This window comes from Diabrotica virgifera, chromosome 10 (assembly GCF_917563875.1).
Source record: "Diabrotica virgifera virgifera chromosome 10, PGI_DIABVI_V3a".
Taxonomy (NCBI): Eukaryota; Metazoa; Arthropoda; class Insecta; order Coleoptera; family Chrysomelidae; genus Diabrotica; species Diabrotica virgifera.
In genome coordinates this window covers 22,468,010-22,487,957 of record NC_065452.1, presented here as the reverse complement: position 1 = coordinate 22,487,957, position 19,948 = coordinate 22,468,010, and the positions used below count along the sequence as shown (strand labels likewise).

The 19,948-nt window shown below is 32.3% G+C and overlaps 1 protein-coding gene across 1 annotated transcript in view; it reads right to left on the bottom strand.

Moving 5' to 3' along the window:
• The window catches only part of LOC114329193 (MAP kinase-activated protein kinase 2), an 82,965-nt gene that overhangs the window by 30,822 nt on the left and 32,195 nt on the right, over nt 1–19,948 (bottom strand). Inside the window, exons 6-7 of the mRNA XM_050641589.1 lie at nt 12,467–12,542; nt 9,705–9,915 (exon numbers count right to left, since the gene is read on the bottom strand). Coding sequence (XP_050497546.1) covers nt 9,705–9,915; nt 12,467–12,542 — 287 coding nt within the window. The remainder of the gene's footprint in view (nt 1–9,704; nt 9,916–12,466; nt 12,543–19,948) is intronic.

Genomic DNA, 19,948 nt, shown 5'->3' with positions numbered 1-19,948 from the left:
AAAAAAAAATATGAAAAAAAAAGAAACGCTTTTTATTAGTTACGAGTGACTAAAATTAAAAATATTATAAAAAAAATCAACTAAAAAGCAAAAAATAAAAAAAAAATTGAAAAAATCTACACATCCGTCAAAGAAAAGCGTGGCGCGTGTTCATCGAATAAACGGTTTCCGCCCCACGCTTTTCTTTAACGAATGTGTTAGATTTTTTCAATTTTTTTTTATTTTTTGCTTTTTAGTTGATTTTTTTTATATTTTTAATTTTAGTCACTCGTAACTAAAGAAAAGCGTTTCTTAAAATTTTTTTTTATATTTTTTTATTTTTTACTTTTTAGTCTTACACTTTTCCAACATTAAAATATATCGTCATGTTTATTAAAATATCTATAAAACATATGGTGTACTAACATTAAAAGTAGTCGGAATCGGCAAAAAATTTGAAACTTTACTGTTTATTAATGAAGCATAACGTAAACAATTAACGTAAAAAGTGAAATTATACAAGGTGTAACAAAAATACAGGTCATAAATTTAATCACATATTCTAGGAATAAAAATAGTTCGATTGAACCTAATTTACCTTAGTACAAATGTGCACTTACAAAAAGTTACAGCCCTTTGAAGTTACAAAATTAAAATCGATTTTTTTCAATATATCGAAAACTATTAGAGATCTTTTATTGAAAATAGACATGTGGCATTCTTATGGTAGTAGCATCTTAAGAAAAAATTATAGTGAAATTTGGGCACCCCATAAAAATTTTATGGGGGTTTTGTTCCTTTAAACCCCCCCAAACTTTTGTGTACGTTCCAATTTAATTATTATTGTGGTACCATTAGTTAAACACAATATTTTAAAAACTTTTTTGCCTCTTAGTACTTTTTGGAAAAGTCAGTTTTTATCGAGATATTTTGAATATTTGTCAAATCCACCACATATTTGTATATGGCTAAGTACGATTATGGAGACTTGTAATAATATGAAAATTTATTTATGATTTACATTTTTAAGTATATTTTGAACCATATTAAAAAAGAAGTAATATCTTGATAAAAAGTGCCTTTTCGAAAAAATACAAAGAGGCAAAAAAGTTTTAAAATCACTGTATTTAACTAATGGTATCGCAGTAAAAGCTTAATTGTAACATACACAAACATTTGGGTGGTTTAAAGGAACAAAACCCCCATAAAATTTTTATGCAAACATATTAAAAATGAAGCCGCAACTCGATAAAAACTGCCTTATTGAAAAAATACTAAGAGGCAAAAAAGTTTTAGAAATATTGAATTTAACTAATGGTACCACAATAATAATTTAATTGGAACGTACACAAAAGTTTGAGGGGGTTTAAGGGAACAAAACCCCCATAAAATTTTTATGGGGTGCACAAATTTCACTATAATTCTTTTTTAAGATATTCCTGCCATAAGAATGCCACATGTCCATTTTCAATAAAAAATCTCTAATAATTTTCGATATATTCGAAAAAATCGATTTTCATTTTGTAACTTCAAAGGGCTGTAACTTTTTTTATGTGCATATTTGTACTAAGGTAAATTAGGTTAATTCGAACTATTTTTGGTCTCAGAATATGTGATTTAATTTATGACCTGTATTTTCGTTACACCCTGTATATTGTTCATATCATTAGCTATACAATCATTAAAAGTTTCAAGTTTTTACATTGTACAAAACAAGAGAATTTAAGCGTTTTCCATTAAAATCGTTTTTTTTTATTTAAACAATTAACAAACATGGAAATTTTTTTTATTGATTATTCGTGTATTGTTCCCGCGAATGCATATGTCTGCAAATTTTCATTCATTTGCATTCAAGAAAAGGCGGTCAAATTAACGTCTAAAGATTTGACGCAAACGATTGAACCAAATAAAAGCGTTTAAAAACTGATACAACTCTTTGATCATTTTGAGCAGTGTATGATTAGTCTGACATTATATTATATTTATTATGACAGACAAATAATAAAATAAACAAACAAACAGCCATTTTTTGAGGTTGAACAGAATAAGTTATCTGACAAATTTTAAGATTTGGCAGTGACAGTGACAGTATGTAAATAATAAGTATTTATCCTTCAAAATACACTGCCTAATTTTCTACAAACTACGCTTTAAGAGTCGTATCAGTTTTTTTGGAACCAGCTGTACTTTAACAACTAGCCAGGTTCTTCATCAGAAGGGGCAATTCTGCATGAAAAAATAATGACCGTTTGCTTTATAAACATAATATGTCCGCAAATGCTTCGTTTCCGAGATATGGGGTGTTGAATTTTTTCGTACAAATTGACGATTAATTTATTGCTCTAAAACCGGTTGAGATATGCAAATGAAATTTGGTAGGTTTTAAAAGGTAGTTATTGCGCATTTTTGACATACAATTAAGAATTTTATATTCACCATTGGCACGCATACAGGTAATATACTGGCTCATATTGGCTCACAGTTGTCCACCAGTTCAATAAATGTATTTAAGAGGAATCTTAGACAATTTTTATGTGAAAAAGTGTTTTATACAGTCGAAGAATTTTTTAGATCTTAGATATTAGCTGTATTTCATTTAGCTTTTAAATTCATTTCATTTTATGTCTTGTTTAGTCTAGTTTAGTGTTTAGTTTTTAGCAATGTATATTTATGACTAATTCTATACAAACTATGTTTGTCAGAAAGAAAATAAAGAATGAACGCCAAGGGTGAATATAAAATTCTTAATCGTATGTCAAAAAATTCGCAATAACTACCTCTTAAAACCTACCAAATTTCCTTTGCATATCTCAACCGTTTTTAGAACAATAAATAAATCTGTCAGTTTGTTGGAAAAAATTCAACATCCCGTATCTCGGAAACGAAGCATTTGCAGACAATGTTTATAAAGCAAACGGTCATTATTTTTTCATGTAAACCCACAGAAACTCCTTAGAGTTTGTCGCACTTATTTAGAAATATCCTGTATTGATGAAGAAGACGTCTAGTTGTTAAAGTACCTAACTTTTTTATTATCCAACATAAGCGAATGAATCAAAAAACAGAATGTTAAAAAACCTGAGGCTATAGTTGGGTTTTAATTTCAGTATTTTATAAATGCTAGAATATTCCACAGTGTGATGCGAACTTTGAGAAAAAATCACAGTTTGATTGGTACACCCGGTATACAATGAAAATTTACCTATTTAGCAACAATATTATTACAGCGATATTGTTAAAGAATGAGGCCATAACACATTAAAAAAATTACTTAAATCGGACAACAGGTTGAGGAAATTCGAGACATCAAAAATTACCAATTTTGTGGGCCGTCCGTTTTCTCTGACGCGTAGTGTAGAAGAAGAAGATACAAAAAACAGGGCGTCTTAACTCAAGATGTTAAAAAAATAATTCTGTTTTTCTGCATATACAGGGTGTAACAAAAATACAGGTCATAAAAATTAAACCACATATTCTGGGACCACAAATAGTTCGAATGAACCTAACTTACCTTAGTACAAATATGCACACAAAAGAAGTTACAGCCCTTTGAAGTTACAAAATGGAAATCAATTTTTTTGAATATATCGAAAACCATTAGAGATTTTTTGTTGAAAATGGACATGTGGCTTTCTTATGGAAAGAACATGTTAAAGAAAAATTATAGTGAAATTTGTGCACCCCATAAAAATTTTATGGGGGCTTTGTTCCCTTAAACCTCCCCAAACTTTTGTGTCCGTTCCAAATAAATTATTATTGTGGTGCCATTAGTTAAATTCAATATTTTTAAAACTTTTTTGCCTCTTAGTATTTTTTCGATAAGGCCGTTTTTATCGAGTTGCAGCTTCTTTTTTAATATGTTTACATAAAAATTTTATGAGGGTTTTGTTCCTTTAAACACCCCAAATGTTTGTGTACATGCCAATTACACTATTACTGCGGTAACATTAGTTAAACACAGTGTTTTTAAAACTATTTTGCCTCTTTGTATTTTTTTGATAAAGCATCTTTTATCGAGATGTGGCTTCTTTTTTAATATGGTTCAAAATATACTTAAAAATGTAAATCATAAATAAATTTTCATATTGTTACGAAGTCTCCATAATCGTACTTTTAACCATATACAAATATGTGGTGGATTTGACAAATATTCAAATATGTATCTCGATAAAAACTGACTTTTGGAAAAAGTACTAAGAGACAAAAAAGTTTTTAAAAACTTGTATTTAACTAATGGCGCTACAATAATAATTAATTTGGAACATACACAAAAGTTTGGGGGGGTTTAAAGGAACCAAACCCCCATAAAATTTTTATGGGGTGTCCAAATTTCATTATCATTTTTTCTTAAAATACTACTGCCATAAGAATACCACATGTCCATTTTCAATAAAAAATCTCTAATAGTATTCGATATATTGAAAAAAATCGATTTTCATTTTGTAACTTCAAAGGGCTGTAACTTTTTTTCCGTGCACATTTGTACTAAGGTAAGTTAGGTCCAATCGAACTATTTTTGGTCCCAGAATATGCGATTAAATTTATGACCTGTGTTTTTGTTACACCCTGTATATCTGAAATTATTTTCCTTTCCTTGTTCAAAAGTATTATCAAAATTGGGTTATAATAAACGAGTCATTTGAGATCAAAATCTGTTACACTTCGACCGATATAGGAATAGACGTTAGATACTCGCAAACCGTGAAGGGGTGCAGAATTCATATGGGACGTAAATTACAGAGTTGTCACTGTTCTTACAAATATTGACTGATTTGTTTTGAAATGCTCTTTACATGAATCATTGTTTATAACAAGTTGCATGTAATATTTAAAGTTTGTAAATTTTAAATGGATATTTAACACTTTTTCGGTTACTATAATTTTTTTACACTATAGAAATAGTATAATTATATAATAATAATAAATTAATAATACATGACTCTATGGCAGCATCAAATAATCTCTCCTTTGAAATGAAATATTCCTCAATAAAATTTTCACTTTGCCTATAATTTTTTTCCACTCTTCTACGGAAAATATTTCAAAGAACTCATCCGACAATTTTTAAATATATTTAAAAGTGAGATCTACATTTCGTGTTCCATCATAATTTTTTAGTACTCCACAGACAAGCTCTATCGAGAATAAATCTGGATATGTTGAGGGCCTTAATACATCATGTATCTTATTTTTAATAATGTATATGAAGTCAATAGCAAATTTAACATATTTCGGTTTATGTGATTGTATAAAGAACATTAGACTAAATGTAAAGAAGCTATGCACACAGTGGCTGAAACTGTATTAAAAAATATCAAGACCAAAAGAAACGAAGATTGGTTCGACGAAGAGTGTAGAATGAAGAATGTAGAATCAATCCAACGAAAAAATGAAGCATATAAGAGACTCCAGCAGCGCAGAATGAGATCAACTCTGAAAGATTATGAAACATCTTAGAAGAGAAGAAAAGAGAATGTTTAGAAGAAAAAAGAAAGAACGATACGAACACGCTCTAAAGGAAATTGTTAACTACCACAATGGAAAATTTTATTTTAATTCTACCAACAGATAAACAGCTGCAGCAAAGAATTCAAACCCAGAATAATAGCCTGTAAAGGTAGGGACGGCTCCATAATTAGTAAAAAGGAACAGATACTAAACAGATATTGAAGGACTGCTTAGTGGCAATCATGAAGATGGTGAGATGGATGATCCCAGGCTTCAAATAAATGAAGATGATCGGCAGCCACTCCCCACCAAAGAAAAAATTAGAGAAGCCATCTTAACACTGAAAAATAATAAAGCCCCCGGTTCGGATAATCTCCCTGCCGAACTTTTCAAAAACGGCGGCGACACCCTCTTGAAACACATGCACAAACTGATAATTGCAATCTGGCAACAGAAAGAAACACCCACAGACTGGAAGTTGGGTGTCCTGTGTCCTCTACACAAAAAGGGAGACGTGATGGTGTGTGATAATTATAGAGGCATCACTCTACTCAATATGGCATATAAAGTGTTGTCCAACGTATTGTACCGGGTGTCCAAATAAGAATGGCTCTCGGCCATATATCAGGAACCGTTCATAGTACAGCTTTGAGAAAAAAATATTTATAACAAAAGTTGCCTCGGGAAAAGCCTGGAAATTATTTTCATAATTGTAGGTCCACCGCTAGAGGGCTTAATTGAAAATCAAAAATTAAAAAATCAAAATTTTACAAAATTTACCTAATGAAAGGGCACTGGAAATCCAATCATCTTATTCTTCATAAAATTCTGCGCATATTTGATTTCACAAGTTTAAGTCTACCTTAGCAAATAAGAGGTGGGGGTGAGTGGGGAACCTCCTTATGAAAAAATGGCTGTAAGTCCGGTTCTGCTAAGTCGAATTTTGCATACTTGGTCTTCTTGAAAACAGTTATTTTGCGTCAATGTATGATTTTTATTTTCGAAATAGCCTAATAAGTAATATGCCAGCTAGTAGGCGTTATTTAATTATTTTCGGAAATGTAGTTTTCTTTGGAGAATATTAAATACAAGTATGCATTTTTAATCCAGTATTACAAAATTAGACCAAATTAGCAACATAATACCGAAAACCGCATGTTGATATCTTTTTTATATATCTCGAGATATCTTAAGAAACGTGTAAATTTTAAACAACTGTAAATGTCACCGGTAAAGGAAGTTAAGGAAAAGTAGTGTGGTGTGGAAAAAAACAAAGAAACATTTTCCAGACGTAAACGTATATAATTAATTAAAACAACAATAAGACAAAACAACACTATAAAATATAACAAAGAAATAAAAGTAACTACTTACTTAGTGACGACCTAAATGTTCAAATTGTTGCTCATCATTTACTCTTTCAAGAGTAGATTGAACAGCAGTCTCAATTTCTGCTTTCTCAATGCTTTGAATGGCGTTTCGTATTCTCTAGATTCTACATAATATTTTCTCGCGTAGTGGGGCTAGCGGCAAAAACAAGGTCTTTAATCCGTTCCCATAAATAAAAGTTTAAAACAGTTAAAACTGTTGTTATTCAATTTACTCTTGAAAGAGTAAATGCTTGCATCGAAAATGATGAGCAACAATTTGAACATTTAGGCAGTCACTAAGACTAAGTAAGTACATAGTTGCTTTTATTTCTTTGTTATATTTTATAGTGTTGTTTGTCTTATTGTTGTTTTAATAAATTATATACGTTTACATCTGGAAAGAGTCTATTCGTTTTTCCATAGCACACTACTTTTCCTTAACCTCGTTTACCAGTGACAGTAACAGTTATGTTTTTACACATTTGCACATTTGTTAAGATATCTCGAGACAGAAAAAAGGTATCGACATGCGGTTTTCGGTATTATGTTGCTAATTTAGTCTAATTTTGTAATACAGGATTAAAAATGCATACTTGTATTTAATATTTTTCAAAGAAAACTAGATTTCTGAAAATAATTAAATAACTCCTACTAGCTGGCATATTACTTATGAGGCTATTTCGAAAATAAGACTTTACATTGACGCAAAAGAGCTGTTTTCAACAAGACCAAGTATGCAAAATTCGATTTAGCAGAACCGGACTTACAGTCATTTTTTCATAAGAATGTTCCCACTCACCCCCACCTCTTATTTGCAAAGGTAGACTTGTGAAATCAAATATACATAGAATTCTATGAAGAATACGATGATTGGATTTCTAGTGCCCTTTCATTACGTAAATTTTGTAAAATTTTGATTTTTTATATTCAATTACGCCCTCTAGCGGTGGACCTACAATTATGAAAATAATTTCTAGGCTTTTCCCGAGGCAACTTTTGTTATAAATATTTTTTTCTCAAAGCTGTACTATAAACGGTTCCTGAGATATGGCCGAGAGCCATTCTTATTGGGACACCTGGTACAAAAGACTCTTCCCCTACGCCGAACAAATAGGGGGAGAATATCATTGCGGTTTCCGTCCTAATAAATTGACAACGGACCAGATATTTACAGTGAGGCAGATCCTTGAAAAAACCCTAGAGTTCGGCGTCGACACCCACTTCTTGGACTTCAAAGCCGCACACGACTCAGTTAATAGAGGTGAACTTCTACTTGCTATGGTAGAATTTCACATACCGTTTCATTTTTTCCAATTAACTGAACTTACACACAGGAGCAGAGAGCATGGTAAAAATCCAAAACGATTTCTCAAGACCCTTTCATTGCAAAAATGGACTAAGACAGGGTGATGTACTATCGTGTCTCTTATTTAATCTGGCATTAGAAAAAATAATTCGAAAGTCCCACATTAATACGAATGGTACTATCAACAAATCAGTACAAATTGTTGGATATGCAGATGACATAGACATCACAGGTAGGTCCACAGAATCTCTGACTGAAGCATTTCGGTCGTTAAGAGCATCTGCAAAGAGAATGGGACTAAATATAAATGTTCAAAAGACCAAATATATGTGTTGCACTAGGTCAAGCAAACCGACACCTACAAGAATAATAATTGACGACCTAGAACTGAAAGGTGTCGACACCTTCATATACTTAGGCTCGCTGTTAACTGAAGATAACAATGACAGTGAAGAAATTAAAAGAAGAATAGTGCTCGCCAATAAGTGTTACTATGGCTTAAGAAGACAGATGGCCTCAAAAATACCTAGAAAAATTAAATTGACTGTCTACAAAACACTAATAACATCAGTGCTAACATATGGTTCAGAAACTTGCGTCACTTACACAGAATGAACAAAAACTGTTCGAACGTTTTGAGCGAAAAATTCTAAGACGAACATATGGAGGCATAAAAGAACAAGGTTTGTGGCGCAGACGTTACAACGAGTTGTATAGAAGTTTTGGAGAACCTGACGTTGCAAAATTCATTAAGGTAGCACGCCTTAGATGGATAGGTCTTGTAATCACGCGAGAGGAAGATGCCATAGTCAGAAAAGTTTTTGAACGAAGAGGGCCGCTAGGTAAACGAGCAAAAGGAAGACCGATACTTAGGTACCAAGACAACCTAGAAAATGATTTAAAATCTATTGGAATTAGAGCATGGAGAAGAGTTGCCAGCGGCAGGGGCGAATGGAGGATTGTTCTGAAGAAGGCTTTGGCTCATAAAGAGCTGTAACGCCACTGATGATGATGAATTGCATAAAGGCATACAGATCTGGTCTGAGTATGTTAACAGGAAAATGTTATACAGTATGGTGTAAATGTCTGGAATAAATTCGATATTTCGTAAACCGGCGACTTTAAAACATAAAACATAATTGTTTATACAGTGTCCAAAAAAAATTGACAAAAAAAGAAGAATGTATTTAATTTATTTAATTCAAAATACATTCTACCATTGTCAGAAAACGGAAAAAAAATGTTTATTTGGCAAATATGCATTGTATTTCGCTTAAATTCAATGTTCAAACCAGCTCCCGCCAACCACTTGCCTCTTGGAAGTTTCCTCATCCACAACTATCCAACAGCTAAGCGGTTGTCGATCAAATGAGCTCTCTCTGTCGTAATTTAAAATTTGCTAGCGCGCACAATACGTTCACGTCTATTCCTATTTCGGTTCACCTGTAACATTTTAAAGCTATAGTTTTCATGCACCTTACCTTATACAATAGTATTAAAATAGAGTAATCATATTACCTTAATACGACGAAAAATTAAACTATGACTAATAGTCGTAAAGCATAGTCAATGACTATGCTTTATTCTTTCGAAAGTCTTACCGCGATCCAACGGTTATTCATAACCTGATCAATAGTAAATCTTTTGGTTGGATCAACAGTGAGCATTCCGGTTATAAGATGCTTCGCGTCAGGACTAATCTGTTTCCATTCGGCATCAGGAAATGTGAATTGACCAGCTCGGATTCTACTTTTCATACCAGGTGACATGGACAGCCCGTGGTCGCTGTAGAACGGAGGGTAACCGCATAACCTAAAAAGAATAAAACAAAATACCTTATAAGCACAAGAGACAATGTAAACAGAATAACAGAAATAAAGATAGATGAAAATACATTCCAGAGAGTAGATTCCTTCAAATACCTGGGGGTGATGGTGGACGACAAAAACGGAACGAGTATAGAGATAAACGAAAGAATTAAAGCAGGTAATAGAGTATATTGGAAATATCACCGACTGCTCAAGGACAAAAACCTGAGCAAAAAAACAAAACCAAAATATATACAGCAGCAATTAGACCAGTGATAGCCTATGGAGCAGAAGTAATGTGCCTTACGAAAAAAGACAAAGAAAAGTTAAGAATAGTTGAGATAAAAATTATGAGAAGAATACATGGCCCAGTAAAGACAGAAACAGGGGAATATAGAAAGCTGATGGACCATGAAATAATAAATATAAATGAAGGAGAAGATATAGTAAAATTCATTAAAGCACAAAGGCTCAGATGGTTTGGGCACACACAAAGAAAAGGGGTAGAAGAACTGATCAGGAAGATAATGAACTGGAAACCAGTAAAAAATAGACCAAGAGGAAGACCAAAAATAAGATGGTAAGATCAATTGCTAGACGATATATCAAAGATGGAAATTCCAGACTGGAGAGAAAAGATTCAGGACTGGAGAGAGTGGAAGAAGATAGTAGAGAAGGCAAAAAAACATCACAACCTATGAACGACGTCCTAAAGGAAAAGCGAACTAATCCGCCGCGTGAAATGTATTAAAAGAGCTCATAGTATTTGAGCGACCCATACTCTAACAAGAGTGAACGGTCCATATAATAATTGCAGTGACATATGCGACAATAGACTAACCAATACCAATTTGTTACAATTTGCTGATGACACGGCAGTGATATCTTATGGCAAAAATTTAATAAAGACAATTGAGGCCGTGAGAGCCAGAGTGGCCTAACTGATTTTAACATTACTTTACATAATCAAAGAAAATGATCAGAAGCTATCAATGTCCGATTGTTTTAGTAATTGTATGTTTATCAATAATGATTCTTGGTCAACATAAAACTACTAAAACAATCGGACATTGTTAGCTTCTGATCATTTTCTTTGATTATGTAAAGTAATGTTAAAAGCAGTTAGGACACTCTGGCTCTCATGGCCTCAATTAACTTATTGCAAAGGCAGGTGGATGACACAATATCTTGGGCAAATAAATGGAGATTAACAATAAATCCCTCTAAAACAAAACTAATAATACAGTATGCGGCAAAATAAACAGTACTGAAATAATTAGGATTATTTATATGTCTAGTACATGATATAGCCTTGCGAACATTATTCACGACGACGCACGTTTCCAATAAAACAAATGTTAAATGTGGCGGATCTACGGGGCGGCAAAATGAGAAAATTTCCCCCCTAACAAAGTCCAAAATTAAAGAAAAAAATTGTTCAAACATTAAAATATATTAGCTGACATGAAACCGAAACCACAGAAAGACAAATTTAACCCAACAAACACGTTAGTTAGGAAAATTAAGGGAACTTAATGCCTATAAGTTATTATTTATGTCTTTTATGTAATCTGAGTTTCTCTTTTTATGTCTTTTGGTTGGTTTTTCATTGGTAGCTTCCCCACTAAGGCAAATTGCTCCTCCCAAGGCATATTTATAGATCCGCAACTGCCTTTGGCACGAAAAAATCTTTAACTCTAGTCCTCAATTCCGAAATGGCAAATGGTGGATTTATCTGACCTCTTCAGCATTCCCTATGTGTACGCATCTGGTGGCGTTAGTTCTGGTGAGTGGCAAGTCCCAAAATGATCGCGCTGTATTGGAAGAGACTCTCTGGCAGTGTGACAGGTTGTCCCGTCCTGCTGAAACTATTGTTGATTTTAAGCTTGGACCGTTTTCGTGATCTTTTCCGTGTATGACCGAAAAGAGTATTCTACCATAAAAAATTTTTTTGCAAAACTGAACCATTCTGAAGCACCTAATATTATCACGACATTCATATGCGTTACAACGACGTTCGAAAACCATTCAGGGCATTTCGGCGACTGACACATACAAATTTGAGGCATACGAATTTCAGTACTGTTTATTTTGCCGCATACCGTATTTAACCATAGAATCCAAGATTACTCTCCAACTATAAATGGTATATTTTTGTTATTGACTTCTTTTAGTTTTGGCAATCAAAGCAACATGCTGCTGACAGTTTGCTACACATGTTTATTCGTTAAGCTGGATACACACATGTCTGTAAATTACGAAAGTAGCTGGCATGCCAGTTGCTAGCATAAGCCAGTAACTGGCATGAACAGTATATACCTCAAAACCTTCTTAACAATGTTTAAAAAAATATAACCATAAATATAATTCTTTTTAATAGCGTATAGTTAAAAATAGTCTTTTTTAAATGTAGAAAGCAAAAATCCCTTTAACTCAGAAAACAGAGTACATATTTTGCATATAATGCAAGCTAACATACTCATTCTCTGCTACTCCTATAAGAAATTATCGCGATTGGTAAATAATCACTAAAAATAAAAATAAAAAAAACTTACAATATGTACATAATAACACCTAGCGCCCAAATATCACAGCTTTTATCATACTTCTGGGACCCCAACACTTCTGGAGCTATAAAGAAAATAAATAAAAATAACTTGTATTTAAAGTTTAAATTATTACGCATACACTACTAAAAAACATGGGCTCTCGAATTTTCTATATATTATAAATTTTCAACATATAAAATAGCGTATGCTTGTATATAGTAAAAACACTTTTATGTATAGAAGGTTCACAAATAGAGTGCCATCCAAAAATATTGTTAGAATGTGGCTGTGTAATTGTGATAACGATAATACAGAAGAAGCTCCTGTTGAAAATTATCATTTAGAAAAGGCTGTTCCCATTCAAGGGCAAGACCCAGAAAGGTCTCAAATAAACCATCTTTCATTTAATGCGAAAGAAATAGTTAATGTTTTTTAATTTTAACCGATAGGCATATGAGTAGACTTAGGCAAATATGCAAATTGCATATTTTGCATATAATGCATAAAAAATGCAAAAATTTACAATTTTGCATATTTTTATATAAGTGTGCATAAAGTGCATATAATTTTAAATTTTGGTTGTAACTATACATATATTTTTATTATACTGTAACAAGTAGCTTGGAAATCTCAATATTTAATTTTATTTTATAATCTCTTGGTACATATTCAAATTTTGGGTACCTTAATGTAGTAAGTAATAAAAGAGCGGCCTATTATTATGTACACAGTTTTGTCACGTTTTCGTTACAAAGGTTCCAAAATCAGCCAGTTTATATCTCTAGGTAAAAATTTTTATTTTGACGGCCCATTTCGCTTTTGTTGTAAAATAAGCCGTGAACACGTGTCTTCGTAATTGTGAATAATTATTGTGCTTTGAAAATGCCGCAAATAAACAGTTCAGTCGTGGTGTAATTCATAAAATCAAACTATAGTTTTGTTCAGAAAACTATTACTCAATTAAAATCCTCCAAATAATTATCATTGTTAGACAGTACATTTTAAATAAAACAATTTGAATCATTGTTTCAAAACATGGAAAAAACAGTGGTATTACCAGATTCTTTCTCATGTGGTCCAAGTACTAGCTGGGACATTTTTCGAAACACTTAATTTAGAACCAACTATTATCGTAAATTTGAACAATGCCCCAATTACATCAGTTTTCTGTAATACAGGGGCCAAATTGGCCCCTGCGGCTTTCTAGTGTTAAAGCCTACATACGAGAAAGAAGAAGAAGAACACTGTGCAAGAAAAGCACCTTCTAATAAAGGAAAAGCGTAACTATATTCCACGCCCAATTAGCAGACGGATGGGTTCCAAACTGCCTGTCTTTATCTGCCGAAAACATTAGTGAATCTTGCGTCGATTATCACCAAGACACAACTGCGGAGGTATGTATTTGAAGACTGGTTTAAAAATAAATTAATACCAAATATACTACCAAACAGTGTAATTGTTATAAACAATGCGTCTTATAGTAGACAATTAAATATAGCTCCTTGTGCCAATGGTACTAAACTTACTATTAAAAATTACATGTTCGATAATGATATTTATTTTGAGAAAACATAAGAAAAAAGAATTACTGCAATTTTAAGGACCTTATCTATAAAAAAAATATGTTTGTGGTAAGTCTGCAGAAATTGTGGGTAGTACAATTTTAAGACTGCCACCATATTATTGTATTTTTAATCATATAGAACACATGTGGCATCAATTAAAATCTGGCATTAGGAGAAAAAATATTACACCTACTCTAAGCGCTTCTGTAATTCAACTTATTAATAGCATATTAATTGCATATTGTATTCTACAGGGTGTTTCATTAATAATTGTCCATATAGTAACTGGAGAAACCTTAGCACAAAATACGAAGATTTAACCTAAAACACTTAAATAAAATGTGGTTCCTTACTGAGTTACAGGGTGTTTTATCTAAAAATTTAAAAACTATTTTTGCTCAGTATTTTAAAACTATTCGACGTATCCTTTTCATACTTGGCAGAAAGTATAGGTATTGTACAAACTACTAAATTATGCTAAACAAACGTTTCTGGCTATTACCAGAGGCGTACGACGGGGGAAAGTGAATGGTTGACCCTTTCCAAATTCTACGCCACTGGCGGAATTGCTACTTTAGTACAATTTTTGGATTCTCCAATACCTTTTATCAAAATAATATACTCTTCATTCGTAACGAGAAGGTCATTAGTTTTCGAGATATTTGAAGTTAAAAATGAAACGACACTGTCATTTTGATTAATGTATTGTGTCGCTTCATTTTTAATTTAAAATATCTCGAAAACTAATAATTTTATCGTTACGAATGAAGAGTATATTATTTACATAAGTATTGGAACATCAAAAAATTACACTAAAATAGCAATTTCGCCATTGGCGTAGAATTTGGGAAGGGTCAACCTGCCACTATCCCCTATCGTACGCCTCTGGTAGTAGCTAGAAACTTTTATTTATCTTAATTTAGTAGGGTGTATTGTATTTACACTTTCTGCCAAGTATGATAAGGATACGCCAAATAGTTTTAAAGTACTGGGTACAAATAATTTTTAAATTTTAATCATATGAATCAAATCATAAATTAATCAAAATAACTGTGCCGTTTTATATTTAACTTCAAATATCTCGAAAACTAATGACTTTATCGTTATCAATGAAGAGTATATTATTTACGTAGAAAGTATTGGAGAATATAAAAATGGTACTAAAATAGTAAATCCTTCAGTGGCGTAGAATTTGAGAAGGGTCAACCATTCACCATCCCCTGTCGTACGCCGCTGGTAGTAGCTAGAAACATTTGTTTATCATAATTTAGTAGGGTGTATAGTAGTCGCACTTTCTGCCAAGTATGAAAAGGATACGTCGAATAGTTTTTAAAATACTGAGCAAAAATAGTTTTTAAATTTTTAGATAAAACACCCTGTAACTCAGTAAGGAACCATATTTTATTTAAGTGTTTTAAGCTAAATCTTCGTATTCTGTGATAATGTTTATCCAGTTACTATATGGACAATTATTAATGAAACACCCTGTATATTATAGAAAAAGTTGAAAATTCCGAACTTCATGTAGATAATTTTCAAAAAGTCTTGTAACTCATTTAGCAGATAATAGTGATAATTACACTGACCTTACACATTAATATTTTTGTATAGCTGTATTATATTTTGTAATGTAATATTTAATTAATATTTCATAATATGCCTTATTTATTCTTTTTTGTATGTTCATGTGCCTAACTTTTGTTTATAAAAATTGGTATGATTATAAAACTCTAATTATCTATGTACAGCATGCGGCAAAATAAACATTACTGAAATGAATATTGAAATGTTAATGATTATTTATACATCTAGTATACATGATATAGCCTTGCAAACATTATTCACGACGACGCACGTCCCCGATAAAACAGATGTTAAAGATGCGATCTGGCCAGTGGCATCTACGGAGAGGAAAAATGAGATTTTCCCCTAACAAGGTCCAAAATTAAAGAAGAAAAAATTGTTCACATAAAAATATATTAGCTGAAAGAAACCGAAACCACAGAAAGACAAATTCAACGCAATAAACACGCTAGTTAGGAAGATTAAGGGAACTTACTGCCTAGTTATTATTTATGCCTTTTATGTAATCTGAGTTTATCGTTTTTATGTCTTTTGGTTGGTTTTTCATTGGAAGTTCCCCTTAAGGCAAATTTCCCCTTCCAAGGCAAATTTCTAGGTCCGCCACTGCGTCTGGCACGAAAAAATCTTTAATTCTATTCCGCAATTCCGAAATGGCAGACGGTGGATCTGTCTGACTCCTTCAGCATTCCCCATATGTACGCATCTGGTGGCGTTAGTTCTGGCGATTGGCAACTCCAAAAATGATCGCGCAGTATACGAAGAGACTCCCTGACAGTGTGACAGGTTGTCCCGTCCTGCTGAAACCATTGTTGATTTCAAGCTTGGACCGTTTTCGTGACCTTTTCCGTATGACCGAAAATAGTACTCCACCATAAAAAATTTTTCTGCAAAACAGAGAACCATTCTGAAGCACCTAACATTATCACGACATTCACATACGTTATAACGACGCCGACGTTCGGAAACCACTCAGAATGTTTCGGCGCCTGACACATACACATTTGTGGCATACGAATTTCAGTACTGTTTATTTTGCCGCATGCCGTAAATCTCGTATAAAATTCGTACGGTCCTTCGACTTAGCGCGGTCCTTTGACTTAGCACGGTTCTTTGATTTAGCAGGGGCCTTTTAAAAGTTCAAAGCTTCTTAAACCCACGCTGTGTTTGTTGCTTGATTTACCGCTTATACCACAATTATGCTTATAGGCCAGGGTAATAAGCCAGAAATATACCCTGTTCGTGACACTTCAACAGCCAGGGCACTGAAGCGTTTTTTCGACAGGTAATACCTATAGGAACAAATTGTAACCATTTCCTGCGTAGGATCTGGCGGCCATTTTCATTTATAAACAATTTAGTGTCAAAAAATGACTTTGCTCCCTTTTTTTCAAATTAATGGAAAACAGTAAGGCTTATGATTGTCTTAGTACAGACATCTTCGAGAGAATGGAAAAAGCTTTGAAATGGCGTATTACAAAGCTTATTACACTCATTTATTGTTACCATAATTGCGAAAAAAGGTCGAAATTTCAAAAAAATTAATTTCGCAATAACTATTGCAAAAAAAAGTATAGAGCACTGAAATTTTTGTCAAATAAGGGTTCTTTGGTGCTAAATATGTGACAAAAATTTCAAAGTGATTTATTCAATTGTTTCAATTTTATTCAAATTGTTTATCCCAGAGAGTCAAAGTGTCAAATGTAAGAGCATGAACTAAACCAGCGATACTCAACCTGCGGCCCTCTAACGTTTTTTATGCGGCCCGAAAGCTAACTAAAAAGCCCTGTAAATGATCAAATTGTTTTGAACTCAAGTAAGATAAATTGAAGAATCTCAGATGCAGAATCCACCAATTTAATAAGAATTAAAATGGTAAATAGTATTTTAAAACTGAGATTTTTCGTGTTGAAGGTAAGTAATTTTCAAGTAAGATAGTTGGTGGTGGCTTTTAGCATTTATTTGCGACATAACAGAAAAGCTTGGCGAACTTAATCGTCGTTTACACATTAAAAGGTAAACATAAAATAATTTTCGTAGTTGACAAAAGTATTTGCTTTCGTGGACAAGCTAAAGATGTACATCGAGGAAATTAATATAAAAAATCTGCATAACTTTTCGACATTGGTGAAAGCTCAACAAGATGGAATTGATGTATTTCCAGAAAACTATGCTACTTATTTCTAATTTTCTAGTTGTCTTGAGCAATGACTTTAAGGAAAGATTTAATGATTTGTGAAACATTAGGAAATGTCTTCTATTAATGGAAAATCCCTGGCACTTAGAAATAGCCGTTACTGTACAGCTTGCGGCCGTTGGGATTTAATAGCGCAAAGTTGTCACATGAACTAATTAATTTTAAAAATGATACAAATCTGGAGGCAATGTTTAAAAAAAAAGAGACGCAAATCAATATGAAGAATTCTGGAAATTAGTACCGGATAACTGTAAAACTCTCAAAAGTTGCGCTTACTTGTTCCTCACGTTGTTCGCTTCACCATACCTGTGCGAATCCTCATATTCAGAAATGAAATATGCAAAAAAATGTTTACTTATCCTGACACTGATTCGCACCTGGACGACGTTGTTATTTCGTAAGCGGACGACTTTAAGGAAAATCCTGAATCAGGTCGATTTTGTTAAATTATGATTTTTTTACATATATATCATACTATCGTCATCCATATGGGCGTGACGACGCCGACGTAATCGATCTTTTTTGAATGAGAATATGGTATTCTCTATATGGTAATATAAACATTGGCATAATTAAGTATACAGTATGCCCAAAAAATGTTTGTTTTGAATTAAATTAATTGACAAAAAAAAAAGGAAAAATGTATGTAATTTATTTAATTTGCAATACATTTTACTGCCGTCAGAAAACAGAAGAAAATGTTTATTTGACAAATAAACACTACTTTTCCCTCAAATCCAATGTTAAAACTGACAAGAGGCAGGTGGGTGGAAGCTCGAACAATAAATTTAAGTGAAAAGCAATGTTTATTTGTGAAATAAACATTTTTTTCTGTTTTCTGACAACAATAAGTTATATTATGAGTTAAATAAATGATATACATTCTTCTTTTTGTGTCAATTAATTTAATTCAAATCAAAATTTTTTTTGGCATCCTGTGAATATCCTTTCAAATGAGCTAACACACGACCCCTATTCTAATTTAAAAAATCATCGCTTACGTCATCACGCCCAGATGGATGACGTCACTAGTATGATACATATGCCAAAAAATCGTAATTTAAAACTAAAAATCGATGTTTCAGAATTTTTCCTTAAAGTCACCGGCTTACGAAATAAGGAATTTATTCCTTTTATTTGCACCATACTGTATATTACTTCACATAGATTGCGGCCCGCAAGCTGTGGCAATAGCTGCTATGTGGCCCAGGGAAAAAAAAGGTTGAGTATCGCTGAACTAAACTTTCAAAGTGGTTTAAAAAAGTGAATAAAAATTGCATTTATTAGTAATAAATAATTATGCAAAAGTATCGTCAATTTTTCTTTTTTTGAATCCGTTAAACTTTTTGAATAACTTTTTTTTTAAAAAATCTATTTTTTATTGTTTTTTAGGTGCATAACTACCAAGTAATGTTATTTATATGATAATTGATGCAAAATTGTAATAAATATATATAATTTATTCTATAAAAAAAATAAAAAGTTTATAAGGAAAAATTTAACATAATTTTGCATAATTATTTATTACTAATAAATGCATTTTTTATTCACTTTTTTTAAACCAATTTGAAAGTTTAGCTTATGCTCTTTCATTTGACACCTGTAGAATGGTTCTAACATTATTTTTTTCTGACTTATGTTATTGCAAAAAAAAGCTCTCTGAGATAAACAATTTGAATAAAATTTAAACAATTGAATGAACCTCTTTGAAATTTTTGTCACATATTAAACACCAAAGAACCCTCATTTGACAAAAATTTCAAAGCTTTATACTTATTTTTACAACACTTATTGCGAAATTAATTTTTTTGAAATTTCGACCTTTTTTCGCAATTATATTAACAATAAATGAGTGTATTAAACCTTGTAATAAGCAATTTTAAAGCTTTTTCCATTCTCCTGAAGATGTTTGTACTAAGAAAACCATAAGTCTTACTGTTTCCCATTAATTTGGAAAAGAAAAAAGGAAAAAAGACCGTTTTTTGACACTAAATTGTTTATAAATATAAATGGCCGCCAGATCCTACGCAGGAAATAGTCACAATTTGTTCTTATAGGTATTACCTGTCGAAAAAACGCTTCGGTTCCCTGGCTGTTGAAGTGTCATGGAAAAAACCTTATTACCCTGGAATAATAAGTCTAGAC